Raw genomic sequence first — 25,274 nt, forward strand, 5'->3', positions numbered from 1 at the left:
TGAGACCGAACAGGATTTTCATCTGAACTGCATTAAAGCCAAAAAAGCCTTCGCATGGTGATTAAAAGAGTGAAGTCAACAATAAAGTTCCTAAATGAAGGTTGGTAACACTTTACTTGGTGCCTGTGATGTATATCAATATTATATATATATATAATGTGTGTGTGTAATTAAACTTAAAGGCACAAAAAAATAAATATATATATATATATGTGTGTGTGTGCCTGTATTATACACATTTAAAATATATAAATATATATATATATAATCCATAATAATAGATTTAAATCTATTATTATGGATTATGTATATAAATGTGTATAATACGTGGGTGTGGTTGTGTGTATATGTGTATAAATGCTTTATGCATTCACAAAGCATGTATGTATGCATGCATATACATATATATATATTTATATATATATATACACACACAAACACATATATATATAAATATATACACACACATTGTATAAACACACTTATGTTAGATGTGATTAATCACGATTTATTGATTTGATAACATATATATATATATATATATATATATATATATATATATATATATATATATATATATATACGTACTGATGTGTTTCAGTGAATTTATTTCTGAATAGATAAATATTATAAATGCGTTTATATCTTTATAATCCAGGCTTCAAGAGCTGAGAGAACTCTGAAACAAGACCGAAATCAATCAGAAGAGTTAAATGAACATGAAGCATCTGTAGGTGATTGACAGGAGGTAAAGTGTTTGACGAAGTAAATTGAGCTTCTGAGAGGAGTGTGTGTGACAGCAGTGATATGAGTGTGTGGTGGCGAACTCACGACCCACGTTGCGTACTTGCAAGTTACCCTTAGCGTCAAGTTTCAGTGAAAACGCAACAGCTGCTGCTGTGATATTAAAAGTAACCATGTAAAAATCTGTATGTATACCGTACAAAATCATCCAGAGGCCGTGACAGCGCTGAGCTGTTGTTTTTTTGTGTCTTTTGTGAAATTTTGTCTCAGTCAAAGTTTAGGAAGACTTAAAACGTAGAAAATAAGGTCTCTTTGAAATCCAAGGAAACGTGTTCCCGCGTGGATCCCCGCTGGCGTCTCCTCCGATTGCTTTGTGTCGAATCCCGGAGGAGGAGGAGGAGGAGGAGGAGGGGCGAAGTAAACAAAACCAAGCTCGAAAAAGACAGAGGACTAAAACGTTATTCCTGAGTGCAAATAAAACAACAACCTACCGAAGTCTTAGTGTCCTCTGGTCTCCAGGCAGCTCGTGGAGAGGAGTCGAGGTCTCGGAGTGCAACGTGCGCTTTGGAACTCAATTTCATAGTCAATTATTAAATATTAGCTACGTGTCTGTCGGCTCCTCTTCCTCATCCTCCTCTTCCTCCACCATACTGGGTTCAGTGGAAACCTCCTCTGAAATGCCCTCCTCCGCCTCTTGAATCTCTGTGGATTCTGAGTCCTGTGTGATGAGAGTTTTGGAGTCACTACAGCTGTCCTCCTCCTCCTCCTCCTCCTCTTCCTCGGCCTGGCTCCCGCTGTCCTTCTCCGTGTCGGACTCTCCGTCCTCCTCCAGCGTCAGCTCGAACTGGAACTTCTCTGTCCCGGCCCGGCTGCTGTCCTCGGGCTGGTCGGGAGCGGGCGATGGGCTTTGAGGAATGGTGCTCTGGTACCACTCTCTGTTGTCCTCTAGCGTGTCCAGGATGTCCTGAGCGTCGGGGTGCACGAGGTCGGCCCACGTCTCCCACAGCGGGTGCACGATGTAGTCGATGAAGCCCACCTGGAGACACGTGCAATAAAACAACGGTCACTTTAATTAGTAATAGTTGCTAAATTTAGGCTTTGTCCACACTAATACGTTTTCGTTTTCTCTCCGTTTTGGCCTTTCGTCCACACTGAGATTTGTGTTTTTAATAATGAAAGCGAAGCTTTTTGAAAACACTCTCCAAAGTGGGTCAATTTTGAAACGCTGTTTTCGTGTTGTAGTGTGTACTGTGAAAACAGAGGTATTTAAAAACTGTGATGTAAGTTTAGTCATGAGTCATGTGATGCATATTGACCCCATAGATATTCATTTTTTTACTAATATTGTGCCTGTTAAGTGCGATTCACTATCACAGTTACTTAAATCTGTTACTTCACTTTCTCTTCATATCACAGTTCTGCAAAGATGACAGAAACTTTGCTCGTATTTGCTGTCCTGCAGAAATACATGAGAGCAGTTTTAGACCAATCATATAACGGTGAGTGAGACGCATCCTGCCAGAAGAATTCGCGATAACTTTATTATTTATTTTTCGCTCTGTATCATCTCAGTGAGCTTTTGTGAGGTTTAATGCATGCGTAATAAGGTGAATTTAGCGTTTTACAACGTTTCAGTGTGGATGAGAAAATTGTGGAAAACGCTTGAAAACGCTAGTGTGGACGGAGAGGGTTTTAAACGAAAACCGTTTTCAAATGTGGACGTAGTAATGTATGTTCAGTTTAACCTGCTAACTGTCACAGCAGATATCTGAACTTAAAGGGTTAAAATTCATGAAGACTTTGAAAAACAGACTAAGGTCATTAACTTAAGCTTTCTGTACACCTAAAGACTTTGAAAAGATTTAGAAAAGACTTTATAAGATTATCAGCTCACATCTAAAGACTTGGGTTCACAGTTTTTAGTCTCAGACTAAAGACTTGCGATAATATCAAACATGTTTGATATGAAAGACTAGAGAAAGACTGGCATAAATCGGGTCGCCGACTGCAGATTATCACCTCACATTTAACGATCGAGACGACGGGAGCGCGCCGAGACTCCAGTAAGATTCCTAAAGACTGCCGGTCTTTAGTCTGGGACTGTGAAAATCCTTTGGTGTACGCCCGGCATTAGTCACTCTGTAGATTATTGCACTTCAAGTATAAAAGAAGTTTACAGAAGTTTACTGTAAAGCAAATGTATTGAAATACACAATTTGTTTTATACAACATATATTTTACAAAATAATTTGAATTGAAATTTAAAAAGTTCCAAATTTGAGGTTTAATCAGTATCAATTAAGTGTCACTTAATCAGTATCAATTAATCAGTATCACTTAATCAGTATCAATTAAGTGTCACTTAATCAGTATCAATTAATCAGTATCACTTAATCAGTATCAATTAAGTGTCACTTAATCAGTATCACTTAACCAGTATCAATTAAGTGTCATTCTGATGCTTAAACAATTCATCCTTTTGATACGGATTAATGAAATATGTGATTGGGAGAGAGAAAAAAGTGTGCCAAAAGTGTCCAGCTACCGGGATACTGACGCTTTACAGGTTCATTTAAATATTTCTCATTGTTGATTAAAACTGAAATGGTTTTCGTTAATTGAAATAATGCTCAAAAAAAAAAAAATATTAGATGAAAAACTTATTAAACCAAAATAAGAAATGTTGCCTTGGCAACTAACTGAAATTAGCTTTAATTTACTTTATTTCAGTTTTAGTTTTAGTACTTTGACTTAAAGAGAATTAAAAAAAAATGTTTTTAGTAAAACTTAAAATAAAAATAATGAAAAATATGAATCAATATTAGAATAGTATATAAATAATACTAAACTGACAAATTAGAATTAAGTACAATAAACGATTGTTTTTTAATTTATGTATTATTAAATTATTTGATGCTTTAGATTAATGTCTATAGATTTTAGGGGTGGGTGATATGACCAAAATCTTATACCCCGATATTAATTTTATTTCACGATAACGTTATAAATCACGCTACATTTTTTTATTATCTTTTTTATTTTTGCTTAAAATACAGTTTCAAATGTAAAAATCACATAAAAAAACGAATACTAGCTGAACTAACATAAGTAAAATAAATAAATAAAAACTCAAGCTCACGGAAGACAAGGAAACAAAATAATTACAAGCAATAGGACAAAAACTACAATAGAACAAAGCAGGTTTATTAGGCTGCTGTCACTTTAAGAGCGAAAGCACTGATCTAATATTCTGACACACATGTGTTTTCTTTCTCAACCATTTACCTTCACTTAAGACATAAACGACTGTGTTTTTGAGGATACTCGCAAAGACGGGCATTTCAACATACAGCAGGGCTCCAGACTAACTTTTCCACTGGTTGCACTGGTGCTACCAACTTTCTCAGTTGGTCGCACCAACATATGATTTGGTCACACATTTATTTTTTTATTTTTTTTGCTACATGCCATGGGCCAAGGCTAGCAAAGGCTTTCTGGGTTGCTGCATAAATACCTGTAATATATTAGTTATTATTGCCAAATTTCAGGATTTTCATGGATTTTGGACAGTAATTTTAATCTGTAATTTTAAGCATTTTACATTTGAATTATATACAATCGATCTATTTACATTTGAATCATATTCTATCTATCTATCTATATATCTATCTATTATCATCGTTCTATCTTTTAAAAATCATTAAACATTCAAATGTATGCATTACATTTTAAAAGATTAGAGTATTATAATAAACTGATACAGATTTTTCATTATCAAAGTTTATAGTTGTAACAAAAAGCAGAAATCTCACACTCCTTACCTTCTGCATTTTATAATAATTTCCTTTTCCTCTGTCGAGCGATCATGAGAGTAATCGCTCGACAGAGGAAAATATAACCCCTGAATAGACGTAGGAGGAAGGGGCTCTGTGTTTCGTGAGACCGTGAATTCGTAATTGGCGCGTTTCACCATCACTGTGCAATGCGTGTGGCGTCTACGTTCTTCAATAAATAAACTGCACGTGTCTTGCGGAATAACATTGTAGACGGAACTTCTCTCCGTTAATGTCTATGGCGAGTCACGCAGGCACTGGGCTACTCCGCAGCCGAGACGACCCCGGGATAAAATAGTCCGAATATATACACTTATTATAAGCGTACCGTAGGGATTCAGAATAAGTCAAAAACACGGTTTGGAAAATGGATTCATGATGTAGCCTACTCGTTCATATTGAACATAAGTTACCGACTGCAGCAGCTGACGGCGTTCTGTTGCTCAAGCGTCCACTCCCACAAATGCGACCACATAACATTTTAACTCGCACATTCTCAAAAAATGTTCGCACATGCGACCAATTTGGTCGCAGTCTGGAACCCTGTACAGTATAAGTGTGTGTCTGTGTATGACTGTTTAAGCCCAGTAAGTACAGTACAGTTCAGTGCTGACGCGCTCTATGAGCAGCTGCTTTATGTGCGCGCACATATACCGAAATGAGTAGTCTTTCGCTTCATATAACAGTTTAAAATCACTTGTTTTTTTAACCACAATGCTTAAAAATGCATTCAGAAGTTTTCAAGATGGCTCAGCACAGCAACGTCACATGAGCATAACCACAATACAGACGATAGTATCAAACCTCTACCGGTTGACAAATTTATAGCGGTTAATCGTGTCTACCGGTATATCGCCAAACCCCTAATAGATTTCATATTTGTTTAACTGATTTAGCAATTTTACACAAAGTATATTCAAAGCTAATGGCCCCCTTTTGTCCCCCTCACAGTGAAGTGCTTTATGTCCGGGGTGATGCGTGATCACTGTACCTGAGACTTCTCCACCGAGGCGTTGTGTTTGTCACACATGGGGCTGATCTCCATCCCTCGCTCTCGCTCGCGGTCGCCCTGACTGAAGAACTCGTCCATGATGCGGTCCGTCCACTGTTTGTACAGCTGCAGGGGTTTGGTGGGGTTACTGAGATCTGCACAGTGCACCATGTTCTGAAGCACCTGACCAACAGAAACACACACTTCAGTAACAAGACAGACAGCTGTATTCACAACACATCAGGATCATTACATTTCGAATGAGTTATTCAATAGTTAAATAGAATTTACTGGGTATAGTTGTTGCTTAATTTGCTATTTAAATATTGTAAATTGTTTCAGATGCAACTGTGAAAAATACATTCTATATTCACAACAAATCAGTATCATAATAAAAAATAAGTTAAATATTAAAATGATAAATGTCTAACTTATTAAATATCCCATTAGATAGTTATCAAAGTTTTATGAATGTGCAATTTCTGCTTAATTTACACTTAGTAATCCGTAATCCGTGTCAGATGCAGCTAAAATGACCTACATTCTATATTTACAAAAAATTTCATAATTATTGAAGCTTGTTTACGCCACAGAATACAAAATAAAGTCAGTGTAATTTACACCACCAATCGTGGTGTAAAGTCAGAATTGTGATATAAACTCAATATAAAAACGTATCATATAATAATATAAAAACCATATAAACTTTTCCAATTCTGAGAAAAGAATCAGTCTTTTTTCCTCCCTTTATAACTTTCGAGTTTATGTCTTACAATTCTGAGAAAAAAAGTCAGATTTGTGAGATAAAAAGTTGCAGTTAAACCTTGTTCAAATGGTTTTATTCTGTGGTAGAAACAAGCTTCCATGCTTATAATAAAAAAATGTTAAATATTAAAATAATAAATGTTAAACTTATTTATATCCCATTAGATGGTTAAAGATGTTCTATGAATTTAAAAATTACAATTGAAATAATGTAAAATGTATCAAATGGGTCATTATCATTGATAATGATCAAATGGGTTTCTTAAGGTTTTCATTGGTCAACAAAAAGACGCCATTGGCCGAGATAGAAGTTGTGGTGATTCCTCACTTGTATCCTGTCGGAATAGTTATCCAAGAGCAACACTCCAGAACTGGTGACCTTCTTCGTCTCCACCATCGTCTTCAGATCGGCCAGCAGGTTCATGTGTTTGGACATATCAGTCGCTAAGACCTTGGAGAAACGTATGAGAAAACCTTCAGAATAAACCAAACACACGCTAGATGTCATTTGAAGGAGGTGCAGCAAACGTACAATATCTATGACCATCTTGCGCAACGATTGTCTCTGTTTTTTGTTCAGGTTCTGGAAGATGTCACAGTTCTCCTCCTGCAGGAGTTTGAAGCCCACTGCCAGATGATGGTTTTCCAGCACCGATGAGTCGTTGTACATGAGGGCCAACTCAGAGTCTGCGGACACACACACACACACAAAACATCAACATAAGAGGGGAAATTCACAACTCGACCTTGTGCTAATCTCTGCATCAGCAGCAGCAGGACTCCATCACGGTCTTTCAGAGATTACAGCGTGTGACGTGTTCATCACATGTCTATATGTTTCATATCAGTAACGCTGATGTCAAAATAAACTTATGTAAGGGGTTTTGAGGACAGATGTGCGCTGGTCTGTCTGTCTCAGAGCTGATGGGATTTAGTTCGTCAACACACAACAATGATCTGTGGTGAACCGTTTCACTGAATATATAGATCATCCATTACCACACAAAGGCTTTTAAATACATATATTGTTATTTATAAAACGCACAGTGCCCTTTCTGGATGCTGATTGGTCGAATAATGCCTTCCAGTCAAAGTAACTATTAACCTTCGTTTACAAGTCAATATTACATCCTTTAGAGTAAGGATTAATTCGCTTTAAATGATTTTCTTTTTTTTATTGTTTACTATTTTCTAAAAATATATTCATACCCTATTGTTCAATTATGAATAGTCATAAATAAAGATGAATAAAAGACACCTTTTTCTGTTATTTTTTTAGACCAAATTGTGAAATTTGAATAATTAAATTATTATATTTACATATTTAAATAATGTGACTATTCAGACTTTTAAATAATTAGGTTATTATATTTAAATAACGAGATTATTATATTTATACATTTAAATAATGAGATCATTATATCTATACATTTAAATAATTCGATTATATTTAGATATTTAAAAAATATATTTAGACATTAAATATTTGATTATTATATTTAGACATTTAAATAATTAGATCATTATTTTTTAGCAATTTAAATAATTAGATTATTATTTCTAAATATTCAAAAATGAGATTATTATAGTTACACATTTAAACAAATAATGATATGATTATATTTAGAAATGTAAATAATTTGATAATTTAACCTTGAAAAATGTTCACCAAAAGCATGGCTGCAGAAAAGCTTTATTATTATTATTAATAGTATTTATGGCCTAATACAGTAACATGTAATCAAAAAATACATCAGCAATGTTTTGTTAATTTTAATGATATGCATCATGTGCTCATTTGTTTGGATGTAGTTTTTATTAAAGCACACTTACTGGTGTTAATGAGGAACTGGTTTGAGACGCCCGGGTGGTCTACGTCGTGAATTGCACTGGCGAAAATGGCAGCAAGAATTTCAAGGTCTGTGAAAACCGCCTGAAAGAGAACAACAAGTGTGTGTGCGGTCAGTGAGAGCAGACATTACCTTCACCACATAACCTTCATTATTACAATTATAATGTCAGTCAGGGTTTGTTGCACTAAAAACATTCATAATTCAGTTGTTCCATGTCCATTTTCACCCATCACCCTCTGTTATTTTCACCCATGACCTCTGCGCATGTGAAATGACCATCAATGCTCAGTTGTTGAATACTGAATATGTGTTGATGTGGGCAGTAAATATTCACAGTTGTGACGTCAATACAATGGCCATTTGTAAAGGAGACGTTTTTTTCTTTTAGTTTCCATAAATCTTGCGGATGGAAAGTGCGATGCATTATTTGACGGGTCTCACCTCTAAAGCCGGCGTGGAGAGCAGCACGTGTGTCGACTGGGTGACGTCAGCAGCATGGATGTTATTGTGATACGCAACATCAGCATGGTAATGGTCTTCTAAGGTCATCAGGTACGTTATGAAAGTGTCCAAGGGAATTTTAAATGTTTTGAGCAAGTCCCTCTCCTGTGGGAAAGAAAACAGAGAGATAGGGGAATACAAAGATCCATTAAAAACATGCTTTTAAATTGAACCTGGTGACTCACAGCATGTTACATAATGCAGGGCGGGACTCTACATGATCCAATCAAATTATTATAAATCAAATTAAGTAAGCTATTATATTTTTGTTTAATGCTATTTTTTAGAGTTGAAAAAAATGATGAAAACAAAGTTTTTTGATGACATGCAGTGATGAATTGTGCACAGTAACACTGTGTCCTAACCAGATGCGACAAGATTCCAGCGACAAGCAATTTGTCTGTCTACACCAGACACGACTAAGACGCAACCAAATCAATCAAACATCACAGTCAATCAGAAGAGAGTGTGGGCGGAGTCTCTGGAAGCGCACTGCACTCGCAACCAAATCAATCAAACATCACAGTCAATCAGAAGAGAGTCTGGGCGGAGTCTCTGGAAGCGCAATGCACTCGCAACCAAATCAATCAAACATCACAGCCAATCAGAAGAGAGTGTGGGCGGAGTCTCTGGAAGCGCAATGCACTCGCAACCAAATCAATCAAACATCACAGCCAATCAGAAGAGAGTGTGGGCGGAGTCTCTGGAAGCGCACTGCACTCGCAACCAAATCAATCAAACATCACAGCCAATCAGAAGAGAGTGTGGGCGGAGTCTCTGAAAGCACACTACACTCGCATCCAAATTAATCAAACATCACAGCCAATCAGAAGAGTGTGTGGGCGGAGTCTCTGGAAGCGCAATGCACTCGCAACCAAATCAATCAAACATCACAGCCAATCAGAAGAGAGTGTGGGCGGAGTCTCTGGAAGCGCACTGCACTCGCAACCAAATTAATCAAACATCACAGCCAATCAGAAGAGAGTGTGGGCGGAGTCTCTGCAAGCACACTACACTCGCATCCAAATTAATCAAACATCACAGCCAATCAGAAGAGTGTGTGGGCGGAGTCTCTCTGCAAGTACACTGCACTCGCAACCAAGCCAATCAAACATCACAACCCATTCAGAAGTGTGTGTGGGCGGAGTCTCTCTGCAAACGTACTGCACTCACAACCAAATCAATCAAACATCACAGCCAATCAGAAGAGAGTGTGGGCGGAGTCTCTCTGCAAGCGCACTGCACTCGCAACCAAATCATTCAAACATCACAGCCAATCAGAAGAGTGTGTGGGTGGAGTCTCTCTGCAGCGCAATACATTTGCAAGTAATCAATCCAAAATCACAGCCAATCAGAAGATCATGTGGATGGAGTGATCTGTATATAATCAAATTCATAAATATGACACAATTTTAACATCATTAAAAAACACATACTGAGTGACTGAAACATTCTTTGTCATAGAGCACACTTGTTCAGTCTCCATTTATTTTCATGATCTGAGAATTATACATTGTTGTTTTCAGTTCGGCTATAAAGGAGACACAACATGATATTCAAACTCACATTAAATTATTTTAAGATGAAATAAAGCACATAATCATACCTGAGATGATCATTGTCATATTGTATGTTGTTCCAGCCGCGACGTCGCAGAAATAGAAACGCTTATCGGTATTAGACAAAAACTCTGATTGAGATGTAAAAGATGACTTTAACGGCATGTCACGCTGTCACAACACGTCTGGTTAGGACACAGTGTTAGACATTTATCAGTAAAGGTCATTGGTGAATGTTTGCGATTGGTCTCACCTGAAATATAGTGTACATCATCACCGTTAAAGGCCTGTTGCCTGAAAACTCTGTGACTTTAAAAACATTAAGGCCCCATTTGTTTACGTCCTCCAGTTCCTGAAACAAAGAGATGGAACATTAGATAGTCCTGTTGTGTGTGTTGCCACCAAACTAAACGGTTTCATAATTGATGAACCGCAACATCAACACTGAACAGACTCGAGCTGAATAATGGCACTATTGTCTTCTGTAGAGCTGCGTTATACCGTGGTTTGCTTAATAATTAATAAACATTGTTAAGCTGAAAATGACACTATTGTATTTTAAGAGCTGCTTTACAGCTGAAATTGAATGAGTTTCTTAATTGATAGATTTTCCTGTTTATTAATATGAAGCTGATTTGAAGCAATCTGTATTGTATAAAGTGCTATATGAATAAAAGTGACTTGACTTAATCCATATGCAAAATGCATAAAAATAAATAAATGTTGGTTTGGCTTTCATAACAGCCACACACTGTTCTGGAATGATCCAGGAGTCGTTTTTTATGAAAACCAGTTAATTTGAGGAAATTGATCTGAAAAACCTGCTGAAAAGAGCAGCATATGTTGCATTTTTGTGTTGCATCATTGTGTTGATAAATACTAGCATAACCAGCGAGATATTCTTGGTCAAAATGCCGGTCGATGAGCTTCCTGGTGAACAGCATGACACTAACTAACATGGAAACTCATGCTGGTCCAAGCTGGTCTTTTCAGCAGGGTACAAAATCTTGCCAGTTCCACGTCATCCATCCACGTCATCGGACCAAAAAAACCGCAAATGACCTTTCATCAAGGACTACGAGAGTCTCTAATCAGATCCAATCAGGATTCAATTGAGATGATTGAGGTTTGAAGTGCTCTCCAACACAAAACCCGCTCACCTTGGCTAAGGACTCCTCCGTATCCGTCTTGACCCCGAAGCGAGGGATGTTGGAGTTGGTGAGGCTGGTGCTGTGCATGAGTTTTTTCACTCCACTGATCTGACACATGGTCTTTTTGTTCAACTCCTTCTCCTTCTGCATCTGCGGGGAAGGCATCTCCACATCGTGCTGTTTGTCTGGAGGAGAACGGCAGGGAAGAGAGAGCGTTAACGTCCCAAAACTCACGATAACACTGACATTGATGTTTTTGTGATTGACAGTTTACCTAAAAATGTGTTGGAGATGTACTCTGAGACCTGGTTACCAGATCTGCTCATCTCAGACAGGTGCGTCAACTCCCTGTTCAACATCCGCTTGAACTAGACAGACAAGACGAAAGACGCTTTTAATCAGTCACAGTAATGCTTTATGATTAGGTGACACATAGACAATGAATAAATCAATCAGCTGTAACCTTCTATTCGAATCAGTTTGAAAACAACGACCCTTAAATAAAAACCTGAAAAAACAGCAACATCGAGAAATCAGGTACATTTAGAAGACGTGTGAAGCTGTAATCTCACCATGAATAAACTATAATAATAATAATTTATTTTATATAATCACCTTTAAAGCAGCTTCTCAAGGCACTTTACACAATAAAAATATAAAGAGAGAAAAAGAATACACACAGAAACACACCATCAAGAAAAAACGAACCTAAAAAAATGAGTTTTAAAAATGCTTATTTATCATGAAAATAATTTCATGGTAAATAAGGAATAGTTATGTTCTTCACAAGGTTGTTTGTAATAAATATATGAAAATAATGTTGCAATGCACAAACATTCTAAACTCATTCTAATTCATTTTTTGTCTTTTTCCCCTCAGACTAACCTTTAAGTGTCGCACACATTTGCGCTGCCTAAAAAAAGTCTTGCATTAGAGATGCACTGATTTTCAACAACACACCATTAACACTGAATGTATCTGTGTATGGCAGTTTACACAAGATCGAGCTAAAGCCTTCAAAACATCACACAAAAATCAAAAACTCATTTTTTCTCACACCCTTCAGACACTGTTCTGTTTGGATCATTGCATAAAATATTAATCTCTGCTAGTTTCCATATAATTTGCATGTGGCGTACCGCACATTATTTGAATACATCAGTTCATGACGACACAAAACCCACAACTAAAGAACGACGGTCAATGCAGAGAGGCCAAAATGTATTGTTTAGTTAACTTTATGTTGTACATACATGCCTATAAAACCATCTTTAGAAAAACCATACCTTTATATATCCCCATGAGACTGAGCGCAAGTAATTCGCTTCAGGCATCTTCGCTAAAGCTCCAAAACCCACAGAAAAGCAAGAAATGAAGCACTCGTAAATCCTTCAGGCAATGTGACGCGAATGCTTCTGGTCTCAGGCTAAGAACTGCATCTCTGGATCAGGTGGAGGTGTGATGGAGGAGTGGAGGCGTGAGAAAGACACTGTGCTGCTCGACACCTTCTAAATCTGGGACTGCTCGTATGTAATCGAGCCCCTTCCGCTCAGCCAATCACAGCTCATTACTGAGAGGGACACTAGTTTCACAGCACACCTTGTACCTGGTAGAATCGTGTTCAGTCGACTCATCAGAGGAGGTGTAGTGTTCAGCATAATAAACACTACAAGCTCATGTTAGCTCTAATTACAAGCATTGATTGATAGATAGAAAGATATAATTTGGTCCTTGTAAAACATTTGGCCGTTATTATACGTTATTACATATGGCACTAAGTAACCAATCAGAAGTGGGAGATTCAGCAACGTCGAGAGATAATAATCAATCTATGTTTTGCTTTTTTTTATGCAATTTGAGAATTTATTTTTTTGGAAAATTGTATGGCAGTGTTTCAATGATAACTTTAAACATTTTACTCAAAAAATTTAACATTTACATTTTATGATGTTCTATTTAATATATTTGAATTAATACTTTCAAATTTATATATATTTTTATAATAAAGTATTATTTATAATTACAATAAAACAAATTAATACATTTAACTGGTATTAAGTATTTAACGACTTTAAAAAAAATAGACATAATAAAATTGTATGGCAGCATTTCAATCGTAACATTAAAAAATAAATATGCATATTTAATTATTTTTTATTTAATATATTTTATTAATACTTACATTTTATAAAAAAAATATTATAATATGAAAAATAAAAATAATTTAAATAAAATATGTAATTGAAAAGAAATAAATAGAATTAAAAAAAGTATTAAATACACTGGACTTACAAAATATAAATAATAAAATTGTATGGAAGATACAATTCTAAAAATGAATAAATTCATGAATTAAAATTAAAATTAAAATAATTGAATATATTCAATTATAATATTCAATTATTATTGGTATTATTATATATGAATAATACCAATAATTTAAATATAATATGTTCCAAAAAAATATATATATATATATAAATATATAAAAATATCCATAATAAAATATATAACACATTTTTAGGATCAAATAATAAATTTAATCTCAAATAATCATTTTAGTTAAAATAACTCTCCATTTATTTATTTGATATGGCTATATATATATATATATATATATATATATATATATGTTTTTTTTTTTAAGATCATCAAAAAGCTGCCATTACACCAAAGCACAGCCTGGTCTGAGGAAGTAGTTAAACTTCTTAGACTGTAAAACAAACTTGTATTAGTGTAAATATTGACCTGCTGATAAACAGGCTCTAGGTAACGTCCACTTCCACTTAAATTCAAAGGCTAATCAGAAGTGTGCGTCTTTGTTGACACTTGCTAACTGGAGATCTGAAAATAAAACAAACATGTCTTGAACAATACACCAGCATTCATATGTAGATATGGACCCCCGTCCATGCATGACACAAGGCTTTCATGTGGCCAGGGCTGATGCTCTCATTTGAAAAACAAATGGACAGACCAGTGGCTCTTCTATGAAAGCAATAGCCATTGGTCGGATTTGTTTGTGGCTGATTTGAATAATGAACCTGAAGCTTGTACCATTTGGCATTGATGCTATATTATCAGGAGAAATATGAGTCCTCTGCGGTGGCGTATTACGTCAAAGCATTTCTTTATGCAAAGCAAGACATTATGTGGTTCAGCATAAACAAGGAAATATAGCTTGAGAGAATCCCTGTAAATGTCAATATATCATTGTTATATAACCAAGTACTCCCTATAATAATACTTAGATTACATTTAGAGACATTTTAGAGATTTGCAAGCTTGCAGTCGGAAAACATTAGATTTTCACTGGTCGCAAACAATCAATAGCTTTTTTTTTGTGCACATTTTGGGATATTGCATAAAAAACAATGGATGGAAACAGCAAGTTTCTAAAAATGTGCATAAAAAACATATGCGCTCAATTGAGATGGATGTACTTTTTTTATCCGATAATAAGACATGCTCATAAAGCACAATGGAAACACATTTACCAAATAAATCCCTCGATTCGCAGAAAAAACTTTGCCTCAACAGAGGATGTGATTGGATAACTGGACTAACCAGTGGACCAATCGCATTACACAATGTTGGCTTGATCATTTCTGAAATCAGTCTGTCATCAAAATTCACAAACACCAGCATCCGAACGCAAGAGAACATGACAGTCATTTATGATGGAGGAAAAAGAGTCACAGTTATTTTCTTGAATTGTAGCCACTTCCATTTTTATTACAGATATTTTGCACCAATTTTGTTCTCTTGAACACATGGGGTGGAATTGCTGCTTTTTTCACAAATGTTTTATGTGATATTCCAATTTTGCGCATAAGTTAAATTCGCAACTTTGAATAGAAACATAGCTAGTGATGTCTGATTGGAGACTTTTGAGCCGCTTCTCAAAGAATATGTCAAATAGGTTCATAAATCAGTTTGAATCAAACTCTTAAGTTATCTGATCAGGCAGGTTTGAGTCCTTTGTTTTAAGTGTTTAACATTACATATAAAATATTTTAGAGGTTAGATTTCCAACAAAAATATTTTTTTTGAAATTGTACATTTTGGCCATGTCGCCCGCCACTAGAGTGAGTGATATGATTGAACCACAAAAAACTAAACAAAAACAAAAACAAACAGGTGAAACAGAATCCTGTACGAAACACTGCCATACAGTACAGCAGATTATGATTATGATTAATTATAGACTGGAGGGAGTGTGGTCGAGTCTGGCTGCAGGTCGAGGCCGGTGTCATGCTGAAGGAAAAAACCTCGGACCACACCCCAAAATCTGCCGGGAGCTCTTTATGCTCATCATCAGAAAGGCAATGCTATTTCTGGAGATCTAATTATCGCCATGTCAAGTTTTATTGGGAACATGCACACTCATAATAACACATAACTTAAAACAGATTTGACGGATGCTAATTGAATCCTGGAACTAGATGAAGTAACATCTTAATTGGACAAATCCCAAATCTGATGGACTCTTATTGGTTGCATGTTGAATTTTAGGTCACAACGACATATTATATGTCTGTATTGCTCATATAAAGCCGGAATGCGATGCATGAAGTAAATTATATTCCCTCTTTAGCTAGGAAACAGACCTCTGTGTGGTTTTCTGTGAAGTGATTTCTGGCTGGATCTGAGCTTGATTAAAGCCATCGGCAAACTCTTTGAGTATCGTTCAATGTTTTGTGCTTTGCGGTCGGCGCTTCAGAGAGGACCAATGGGACGCCAGAGGCTTTACCACAGCGCGCGTGCAGGATCCAAATCATTCCAGAAACCCACTGGCCACAGATACCCCCTCATCCCATACGCCAAACCCCCTCTCTTTAACCCATACGTCTACATTTTTCTCCTGTCTGTCTTTTTTCGGGTCTCTGCACCCCTGGCATTGGCACTGGTGTTTGAAGAGGAATCATGGAAGGGAAGTTGGTAACTCCAGATTTGCTGTAAGGGGAAGTCTTTAACTTAGTAGAAAGATAAATATATATTGGCAACACCGATTTTTACTTGCATTTGGCACTTGGCGAGTGTTATATACAGGGCCTAAAATCAACACACGCCAAGTCAGAATACGAGTAAAAATCGGTAAGTATATGAAATGGTGTCAATCACTAGTTGGCTGGTAACAGTTTCATGCATTCTAACATTGCAAAAATGTGAGAACATGAATGTGAATGTGAAGTACTGAAATTTTAAAATGTGACGATACCAGGATTTTGAGCGCTGTTGAACAGATTCTTAAACACCTCTGATTGGCCATTGTGTTGACGTGCTCAACATATATGTCTTATATTAGGGGTTTGTTTAAATCTATAAAATCCTCCAAACTTGAGCCATAGTTATGGGATTATGGGATTAGTAAATTGATGTTGGATTGTTTTGATAGTCCATAGAGATGAGTCTGATTCCTAATATCTCTAAATAAACACTGCCAGTACTTTCATTTGTTACATACTAGAATCATTGGATGTTTAAATACACAATAAATGATATGCAATAAGGTACTTCTAAGCAACCAGAGATCAGATAACACACTTGAATTTGCATTCACCGCGCTGATACAGCGGCCAGTTCATTTCTGAGCAATGGCTTTATTTGCATCTCTTCGCATCGAATTATGATGATCAAGTGTGTGAGGCATTTTACATTACACAACCCAGCTCTCCTTTACGGCCCCTCAGTCGTATGGTTTGTTTTTGAATGAACTGAGCATGCTCAGGAATCACCAGCATAGGCCTGCCACGCTGCATACTGATGAACAGAATACCTACAGTACACACACAGCAACAACATGCCCTCCGTCACAGCGCAGACAAACAGGCTTGTGCAGGATCCCACATGCTTGCAGTCGCCATGGCAACGCAGACAAATTGAGCCCTGCAGTGTGTGTGGAGACTGGCAGCGCAGACGATACACACACACCAGATTCGGCACAAAGACAACCAGTCGAAAGGTTAATGAGGTCCACTAGCACAGTGTTTCTCAACCAGGGGGTTGCGAGACTTTCTCTGTGTTCTCAATTACACCGGCACAGCCAATAAGTGCGCTTCACAAAAGGCTCATTGCAACAGGCTATGATTTATGTTTACATGGAACCAAATAATTCGTTAGTAAACACATTGACGGCTCAATCGGACTGAAAAGCCTCCGTTTAAACACCTTAATTGATACTAATGAGCTCGACGTGCATTAAATTTCGATCGGATTGAAAGGGGTGGTTTATTACTTTTCTAATCCAACCGAGAGAACATGTAAACACTTGATCGGATTGAAAACCGAAACTGAAAGGACTGCGCATAGCATAATGATGTATGACGCACTTAACGAGCTGTTATTCCTGTTGAATAAAGTGTCATATAAACAAGTGTCCTGTCATTTCACTGCGTCTGTGAAGTGGAGCAGGACAACGGCCCACCAGTGCTTGTTTCAGACTCTCATCCACAGATGACTGGTTTTGGGTATTTTTACTGCGTGATAAATATAAGCTGCGGCACAATGGCTCATTGTCTCCAAATTATGACCAGAAATGGATAAATATTAAATCTGCTGTTTAAAACAAATAAAGAACCAATGTAAGAGAATAGTTAGTATGCGCAAACAGCGGGAAACTCTGTATATTCGTGCAGTGTGCGCATGTCAAAAAATCGATTCCCATTTGAAGCTTGTGACATTATAAACACACACATCAACCCGATCACGAGTTTAGCGTTCATGTAAACACTACATTCAGATTCATCAATCGGAATGAATTCAATCCGACTGAAACAAAAGTGCATGTAAACGTAGCCGGTCCTCCAACGAATCGCATTTTCGAGAGTCGTACGTTGAATCATTATTGTCGTAACTTTCTAAAGCTGTTTTTCAACTGTCCTATCACAATAAATGCTCTAATAGAACAAGGTCCTACTCTCTTTATGTAATGTTACACACACTAGCCCTATTGCTATGCCGGACCTTATTATACTGTACGGAGCCACGAAAACAAAAAGCAGGAATAGTCTGACAACAGTAGCTCTGAACACACTTATTTTGGCCTGAAATGTTAAAGCACATGTTGTATGCACATGAATATGAGGACATTGATGTAGCATGCGTCTGGGAGTGCATATCGTAGCCTGTGTATGAATGTTAAACACTCACATACTGTATGCTGAAAAGACGCTATGATGTCAGGCCCGGGCTAGTTTAGACACGCAGCGTCTCATTCTGTATCAGAAGTGAGCTTTGTGACACTGCAGGCAAACATACGTTACATACATCTAATGATATACAGCTTTGTTTGATTGGTGTTAAATCATATATATATATATATATATATATATATATATATATATATATATATATATATATATCACACACATATTATAAACACCACTAACAATATATATTTATCTAATATTATTATCTATTTATATGTGTGTGCGTGTACAATATGTAATATATAACCTAAATATATATCTATCTCGCATAAAGACGGTATAATTTAAATATTTGTTTAATGGCATCTTTTTATGAAAGAAGGCCAGGATCATTGATACCAATACTGATGTCTCTCTTCAATTGATTTTTTCTAAATTTTAGCCATTAATAATAACCACTGAACACTGAACAAATAATAAATAGACAAATAGAAATTAAATAATCAAACACTGCATGCATAGTCGTAACTGTATAAATTTTAAGTTGAATTAATCCTTACTAAAGCTAGAAAGGTAATACAGTCAAGAGCAGTGAGAGATTTTCTCTTTGTCTTTTGTTGTTTGATTTACATTAATGACAAACAGCATCAGGTTTATTAGGCTGCTGTCACTTTAATACCCGACGCACATGATGCAGATCTGACACGCTTCACATTCTCTCATAACTCTACATTCATTTAACACTATTTAACTCATTTAAGACTGTGCTTGCGAGGATACTCGACAAAATGGGAATTTTACACAATTTTGGGTTTTTGTCAATTCAAGCGCGAAAGAGAAGTGGCTTTCTGTTAGCGCGTTTCGAGTGTTTATTTCTGCGTCTTATCATGTTTGAATTATTTAATAGCACTTGAATGAATGATAGTGTGATCATATACTGTAGAGCAGCCAAAGATGACAGAAAAAAACGCATGTTGCATTAATTGTTCAATATTTTTATAGTTAGACAAGCATCACTAATCACGGTTAAACTTTGTATGTGTCATTTGAACAAACCCCTAACCCTAAATATTAAACTTTGTTTTACAGACATGAATGATGCAACCTCAAATGAGGAGAATCTGCACCTGGTGCATGATAAAAATGGACAAAGATCTCTAGAGACCAGAATATCACAGAATCTTGAAGGTGGGCAATTCACACGAGACAGCCCAGAACAACCTAGAATCGCCCGGCAACCACCCATAACCCCCTAGAAACCCCTTAGCAACCACCCAAAACTCCAACCAACTGCCTTGCAACAAACTAAAACTCCCAGGTAACCAACAACTGTAACCACTACCCAGAACTCCCCAACAACCACCTAACAACCATCCAAAACATTCTAGCAATCCCATAGCAACACCCTGGCAACAATCCACAACACACTGGCTTCAAATCAGGCAAACACCCCTCTCACATGTTCTTTAGAAAATCAAAAAAAATCTAGTTTGTGGAAAGACTATTCAATGCACCAAAGTCCAGCAGCAGTCAGTCGACATTTACATGACAGCAAACATTTTCACCTAATTCCAATGACCTTCAGTACCCCTCCACACAGACCTGCACCAAACACATAAATCAAAACACATATTTCTCTAAAAGAACAGGAATTACAGGGAAGCTTTGGTGAAGAATGCAGTTCTGTGCCACATTAAAAGATGCCAGTGCAGTCATCAGCAATGCTAAACATGATCCCCAGCAATCTGACCTCCCTCCCACAACAATAGACCCAATGACAATGATGCTTCAGTCTGGATAAAGGTCTAAACTGACGATTCCAGCATGGGAACACGCACACATCCACGCATGCATAAACAGTGTCAGTCGTTTATACTCACATAGTGGAGAAACAAGCATTTGGATGTTGTATTGGATGATGGTCAGGATACGTGATGGACATCCTGACTCACAATCCTGCACGTACATGACTTGTGTGTGTATCTCCCTGAAATTGCACCCCCCTGGGGCAGCCATCTTGGCTCTACGCTACCTGATAACGTCTCTCATCTTGAGCCAACAGCCCTGCCAAAATCACACCAATTACCTGAGTTCCCCTGGGCGTCAGTAATGACATTAACTCAAGGGAAGCCCTTCTTCTTAGGTGTGTGTTAGGTGGTAAGCTTAAGCGTGACTCACCTTGTTGGAGGCCATCTCGCTGACGGAGTGTCGGGTCTGCAGGGTCTCCAGCTGGTCAAGGCACCAGTCCAACTCCTCCAGGGTTTCGGTGGCCAGTTTCTGGTAGGCCTCCTCTGGAGGGAGACAGGGAAGGGGGTGATCAGTTTTGAGGCGTTTGACCGGGCTAGCCGAGGCTTCCCGAACATCGTCCACATCGTAGACAGCCATGCTGGGATGTCCACATGGGTGACTCTTCATGCTGTGCTGAAAAGATCAGGGATAACGGATCAAATGCGAGATGCTCCTTGCCCTCTATTAACTCCTGATCCGGTGGAAACAATAAACAGAGTCACAGCGCTGTCAGTCCAGCAGTGAAGGGCTCCTGGTGTAAAGCGCACCAGAGCCCCATGCTCCTAGAAAACAAAACACACACATATACAAGCACAGAGAATCCCGCTTTAATCCACTTCTACTGATTCCTATTGACCCGCCGTAATAATTTCACATCCACACGCTGGTTTATAATCAGTCTCCTCCACAGGTCCATGAACTTCAGATGTCTTTTAGCTGACGTTCTGTCTCACAACAAAAGAGAGACAATGCAAAGGATCCCCCTTCAGCACCTCCCACCGGCTTCCAAAGCCCCCCTAGTCAGAGATCCAGACTCTTATATGAAGCAACGGGCGTTCCTGGAGAGAGAGAGTCGTAAAAAAAAAAAAAAGGCAAAAAAAAAAAAAAAGAGCTTGCACAAGCGACACAGTGAGAGCGCAGCACCTCAGCTACACAGACGTGACATAGGAGGCATTGCTTTACACAAACATGAGCGGCTTCCTGTGAAACCACAAACCTACAGAGCTGGAGAGCACGACGCAGAGAGAGAGACGTAAGATGTGGACCGGAGCACTGGAGCCGAGCATCCCTGCAGACTCACTGCTGTCAGCAAAAAAAGCCCGGATCTCGGTTACAAATGTGTATTAAAAATGCATGCTGCAGTTCTGTCTTAAACATGACACGGCCCAGGACTAGAGTTTCACAACATCTGAAAGCAAGATCAAATTAACCACAACACACGTGTTAGTATATTGTATATAAATGGTCTATTGATGTATAACATATTTAATTTTAATTTACGTATGCAGCATATACAATACCGTAGAGTTTGGAAACATGAGTATTTTTAATGCTTTTGAAAGAAGTCTCCTATACTCATCAAGGCTGTATTTATTTGATCAGAAATACAGAAACAAAGGTAATATTGTGAAATATTATTGCAATTTAAAATGTAATTTATTTCTGTGATCAAAGCTGAATATTCATCAGCAATTACTCCAGTGTTCAGTCACATGATCCTTCAGAAATCATTCTAGCCTGAAAGTGATCACTAACTAAATACAGTATATGAGGTAAACAATAGAAAAATGTAAAATTAAAAAGAATTATAAATAAGTGATCATATCTAATTATTTTGGTTGTAAAAGTGATCTATATCAGTCTGATAAGGCTGATACTATAAACACATTTTAAACTAATATTCTTTTATCTCTTTTTTAATTACGTGTTTCAAAAGATTATTATTTTTTATGCTTTTTAAAAAAAATCTACAGTAAATTATAACATTTAGATCAAGCCTCATTTCACTTACGAAGCATGTGATTTCAAACCTGTAGTTTTGTTTTAAAAATCGGAAAATCAGTATGGATTTACAATATTGGCCATTATATCAGTTATCGTCTTAAACAAACATTCTCGGTTATCAGTATTGGCCAAAAGTGCCCTAAGAGAAATGGTAGATAGTATAAACACACAAGCAAGTCTTTAAAGCAAAAGCAGAGCCAAACAAACGGAGTAAATGTGCAGCAAACACCCACAACCACAGGAGAGCGATTAGCATCAGACTGGGAGAGGTCGCTTTACTCGTGATGGACAGATTGCTTGAGATAGCAACTGCTCTTTCATGTCCCAGAATGCTCCTGGGAGGTTGTTTACTTCAGCTGTACTCCATTCCAGTGCACAAAACCCGACAGATTCATTCACTGTGATGCTTAAAGATTACGTGACAGTCAATCTACGCAGATTACGACCGAAAATTAATCCTCGTTATGGGACTGATGCAGTCGTCGATCCGTTCAGGGCCATATTTCATTTTTTTCTCTCATAATCCTGGATTATGTCAGGGCTTTGCAGTTGTGACTAGTGCATTTAAAACCTGAACCTGCGTCACAGGACGTGCATGTGTTCATACCGCACAGGTGATAAACAATAACCCATACTGTGCAACTCTTCTCGTGTGTATTGAGTTACACAGGGCCGTGCAGAAGTTACAAGAACATCTTTCATCAAAACAAGCGTGCTTATGCGTAACAAAATTACACCGCACACTTCAGCGTTTAACAGGATCTTGCTGCTATTGTTACAGGGCAACCCACTGAGTGACTGTGACATGCAGCTCTGCATAGTGTTCGCCCAACCTCACGCACGGGTCAGAAGAAGCTTTTTCTATCATAATTCAACGGTCTACGGGGGAAACGCAGCAGGGTGACACACCAGCCCCACACAGAAAGAAAAAATGCAACCAAAAATAGGTTAAAATGCATAGACGAAAGGTTTAAAAAGGAAAAATGGGGGAAAGGATCACATCATGTGTGGCATTATCTCCACCCCAACCCCCCATATCTTTAGCCCTCCTCTCAAACGTCTGTTCAATCACTCTGAGGAGAATTCAAGAGCAGGGGTCCACTGTCCTTGCTTACAACATCTCCTCTGACGTCAATGGCATTCTTCTTGTGTTCGGTGCGACACCAGAGGACGGCCCCTCAGAAGCTGCTGGGACTGAGAGCAACAGAAACTCTGGAGTGGATTCCACAACACAACAGACTGCACTGAACACTAGACAGCAAATACTAAATGCTAAGTGTTCAAAATAAAGGAATTCTGGGAGTTCAAAAGGTTTTTTTTTTATATGCAAAATCTATTTTAGGTTAATCAAAATAGTTTGCATTTCTTTTCCAGCCTGTTGCAAATAAAAAGAATACTAATTTAAAGTGATATATATGGCCAAAAGTGATGTCAGGAGGGGATTTTTCTATTTTATGGCTCTATAAGTTTGATTAAACCATCAAAATATGAGGAAAATATTTTATATCTTAATATTTTATAATATAATGATATTATATTATAATAATATTTTAAATATGAGGGAAAACAAAACACTAAACTTGGTTAAGGTATTAATCTGACAAAATGACTCGGCAGAAAAGGGAAAATAACAGCTTCATGTTTTATTTTACTATACAAAAAAAAAAGCTCAGAGAAAAAAAAAGCATTTATTGACTACAAATTAATGAGTTAATAATTTCTTTGTATGGCATTCTGGGCAAAAATTACGTCGACCCAATTTGTCATGTTCCATTGCGTTATTATCACTATTAAAACAATCGACTCCAAGCAACCACAGTATGCAATAAGCTTACAAAATCTATAACATTTTTAATGGTATTTGAATAAAGGGTGAAGATGAAAATGCTCTAACCTGGACATCACTTTTGGCCACTATATATATTTATATTATTGGCTACTATTTGTTACAAAATATTTCTATTTCAAATAAATGCTGTTCTTTTGAACTAGAATCATGAAAAACATGTATCATGGTTTCCACAAAAATAGGAAGCAGCACAAACTGTTTTCAACTGATAATAATCATAAATGTTTCTTGAGCAGCAAATCATCATATTATAATGATTTCTGAAGGATCATGTGACACTGAAGACTGGAGTAATGATGCTGATTATATACTAAAGCCGCAGTAATAGTAGAAAAAAAAATTGAATGGTCCTAAAATATGCTCTATTTAAATAGTTGATTTTGGGGTGAAATATATCTTGGGACCTTGGAGTAAACTGTATGTAAACACTAGGTAAACCCTATTTTTACCAGGTAAAAAATGCTAAATGATTCTTAATCGCTGTGGTAAAGGACTGACCCATATAGTCCCTCAAACATCACACAAACAGGTCAGAGAAGTGTGAAGCTCTTCAGATAAATCACCCAGAGCCACCAGCTGCCGAACGGTTTCTGAGAAACCCTTAATGTCACCCGTCAGTGGGTCAGCGTTCTTGAAATACACAAGACCTCTCCAGTAATAGTGAGAAAGCAGGCGTGGGAAACAGAACCCAGGGCTGACGCAAACACCTTCAGATCACCTCGATGAGCGGCGCAAGTGTTGAAACCAGGACATTTCTGAGATCATGTTTATGCCATCAGCCATCGTCAGTTGGGTTATTTTTTCAGTGTTTGGGTAGTTTTTGTGTATAGATTTGTGTATATTTTATTTTATCTATAAATTTGCTATTGTTCTGTATATCATTTAATCTTATGCAAAGCAACATGCAGGGGCGCAACGTGAGTCACCGAAACGAGTGTCGTGTCGATCCTACATTTTATGATTTTATTCAAAAAAAGATACAGAATATAAATAATTAGAAAGTTAAAATATGTTCTCAGAACAGTATACTGATAGTTTATGGACAGGTTATGGAATCAGTGACAGCATATTTTGGGCTACGAGTG

The 25,274-nt window shown here is 37.3% G+C and overlaps 1 protein-coding gene across 15 annotated transcripts in view; it reads right to left on the reverse strand.

The window, feature by feature from the left end:
- Window positions 1-608: 608 nt before the first annotated feature.
- LOC143750623 (3',5'-cyclic-AMP phosphodiesterase 4D-like) overlaps window positions 609-25,274 on the reverse strand; it is a 291,108-nt gene continuing 266,442 nt past the window's right edge. For 10 of the 15 annotated variants that reach the window (XM_077243791.1, XM_077243790.1, XM_077243787.1 and 7 more), the window contains 10 exons: window positions 20,727-20,839; window positions 11,672-11,765; window positions 11,407-11,582; window positions 10,500-10,598; window positions 8,628-8,792; window positions 8,167-8,266; window positions 6,866-7,020; window positions 6,662-6,784; window positions 5,569-5,751; window positions 609-1,780 (listed from right to left, as the gene is read on the reverse strand). In XM_077243791.1, the coding sequence (XP_077099906.1) occupies window positions 1,346-1,780; window positions 5,569-5,751; window positions 6,662-6,784; window positions 6,866-7,020; window positions 8,167-8,266; window positions 8,628-8,792; window positions 10,500-10,598; window positions 11,407-11,582; window positions 11,672-11,765; window positions 20,727-20,839 (1,643 nt within the window). In that variant the 3' untranslated portion in view covers window positions 609-1,345. The remainder of the gene's footprint in view (window positions 1,781-5,568; window positions 5,752-6,661; window positions 6,785-6,865; window positions 7,021-8,166; window positions 8,267-8,627; window positions 8,793-10,499; window positions 10,599-11,406; window positions 11,583-11,671; window positions 11,766-20,726; window positions 20,840-25,274) is intronic. The other 5 variants (XM_077243793.1, XM_077243794.1, XM_077243795.1 and 2 more) reach the window with 1 other exon arrangement.

The sequence above is a fragment of the Siphateles boraxobius genome, unplaced genomic scaffold (genome assembly GCF_051911475.1).
Source record: "Siphateles boraxobius isolate OS27281-9 unplaced genomic scaffold, OSU_SipBor_1 25, whole genome shotgun sequence".
NCBI classification, from domain to species: Eukaryota; Metazoa; Chordata; class Actinopteri; order Cypriniformes; family Leuciscidae; genus Siphateles; species Siphateles boraxobius.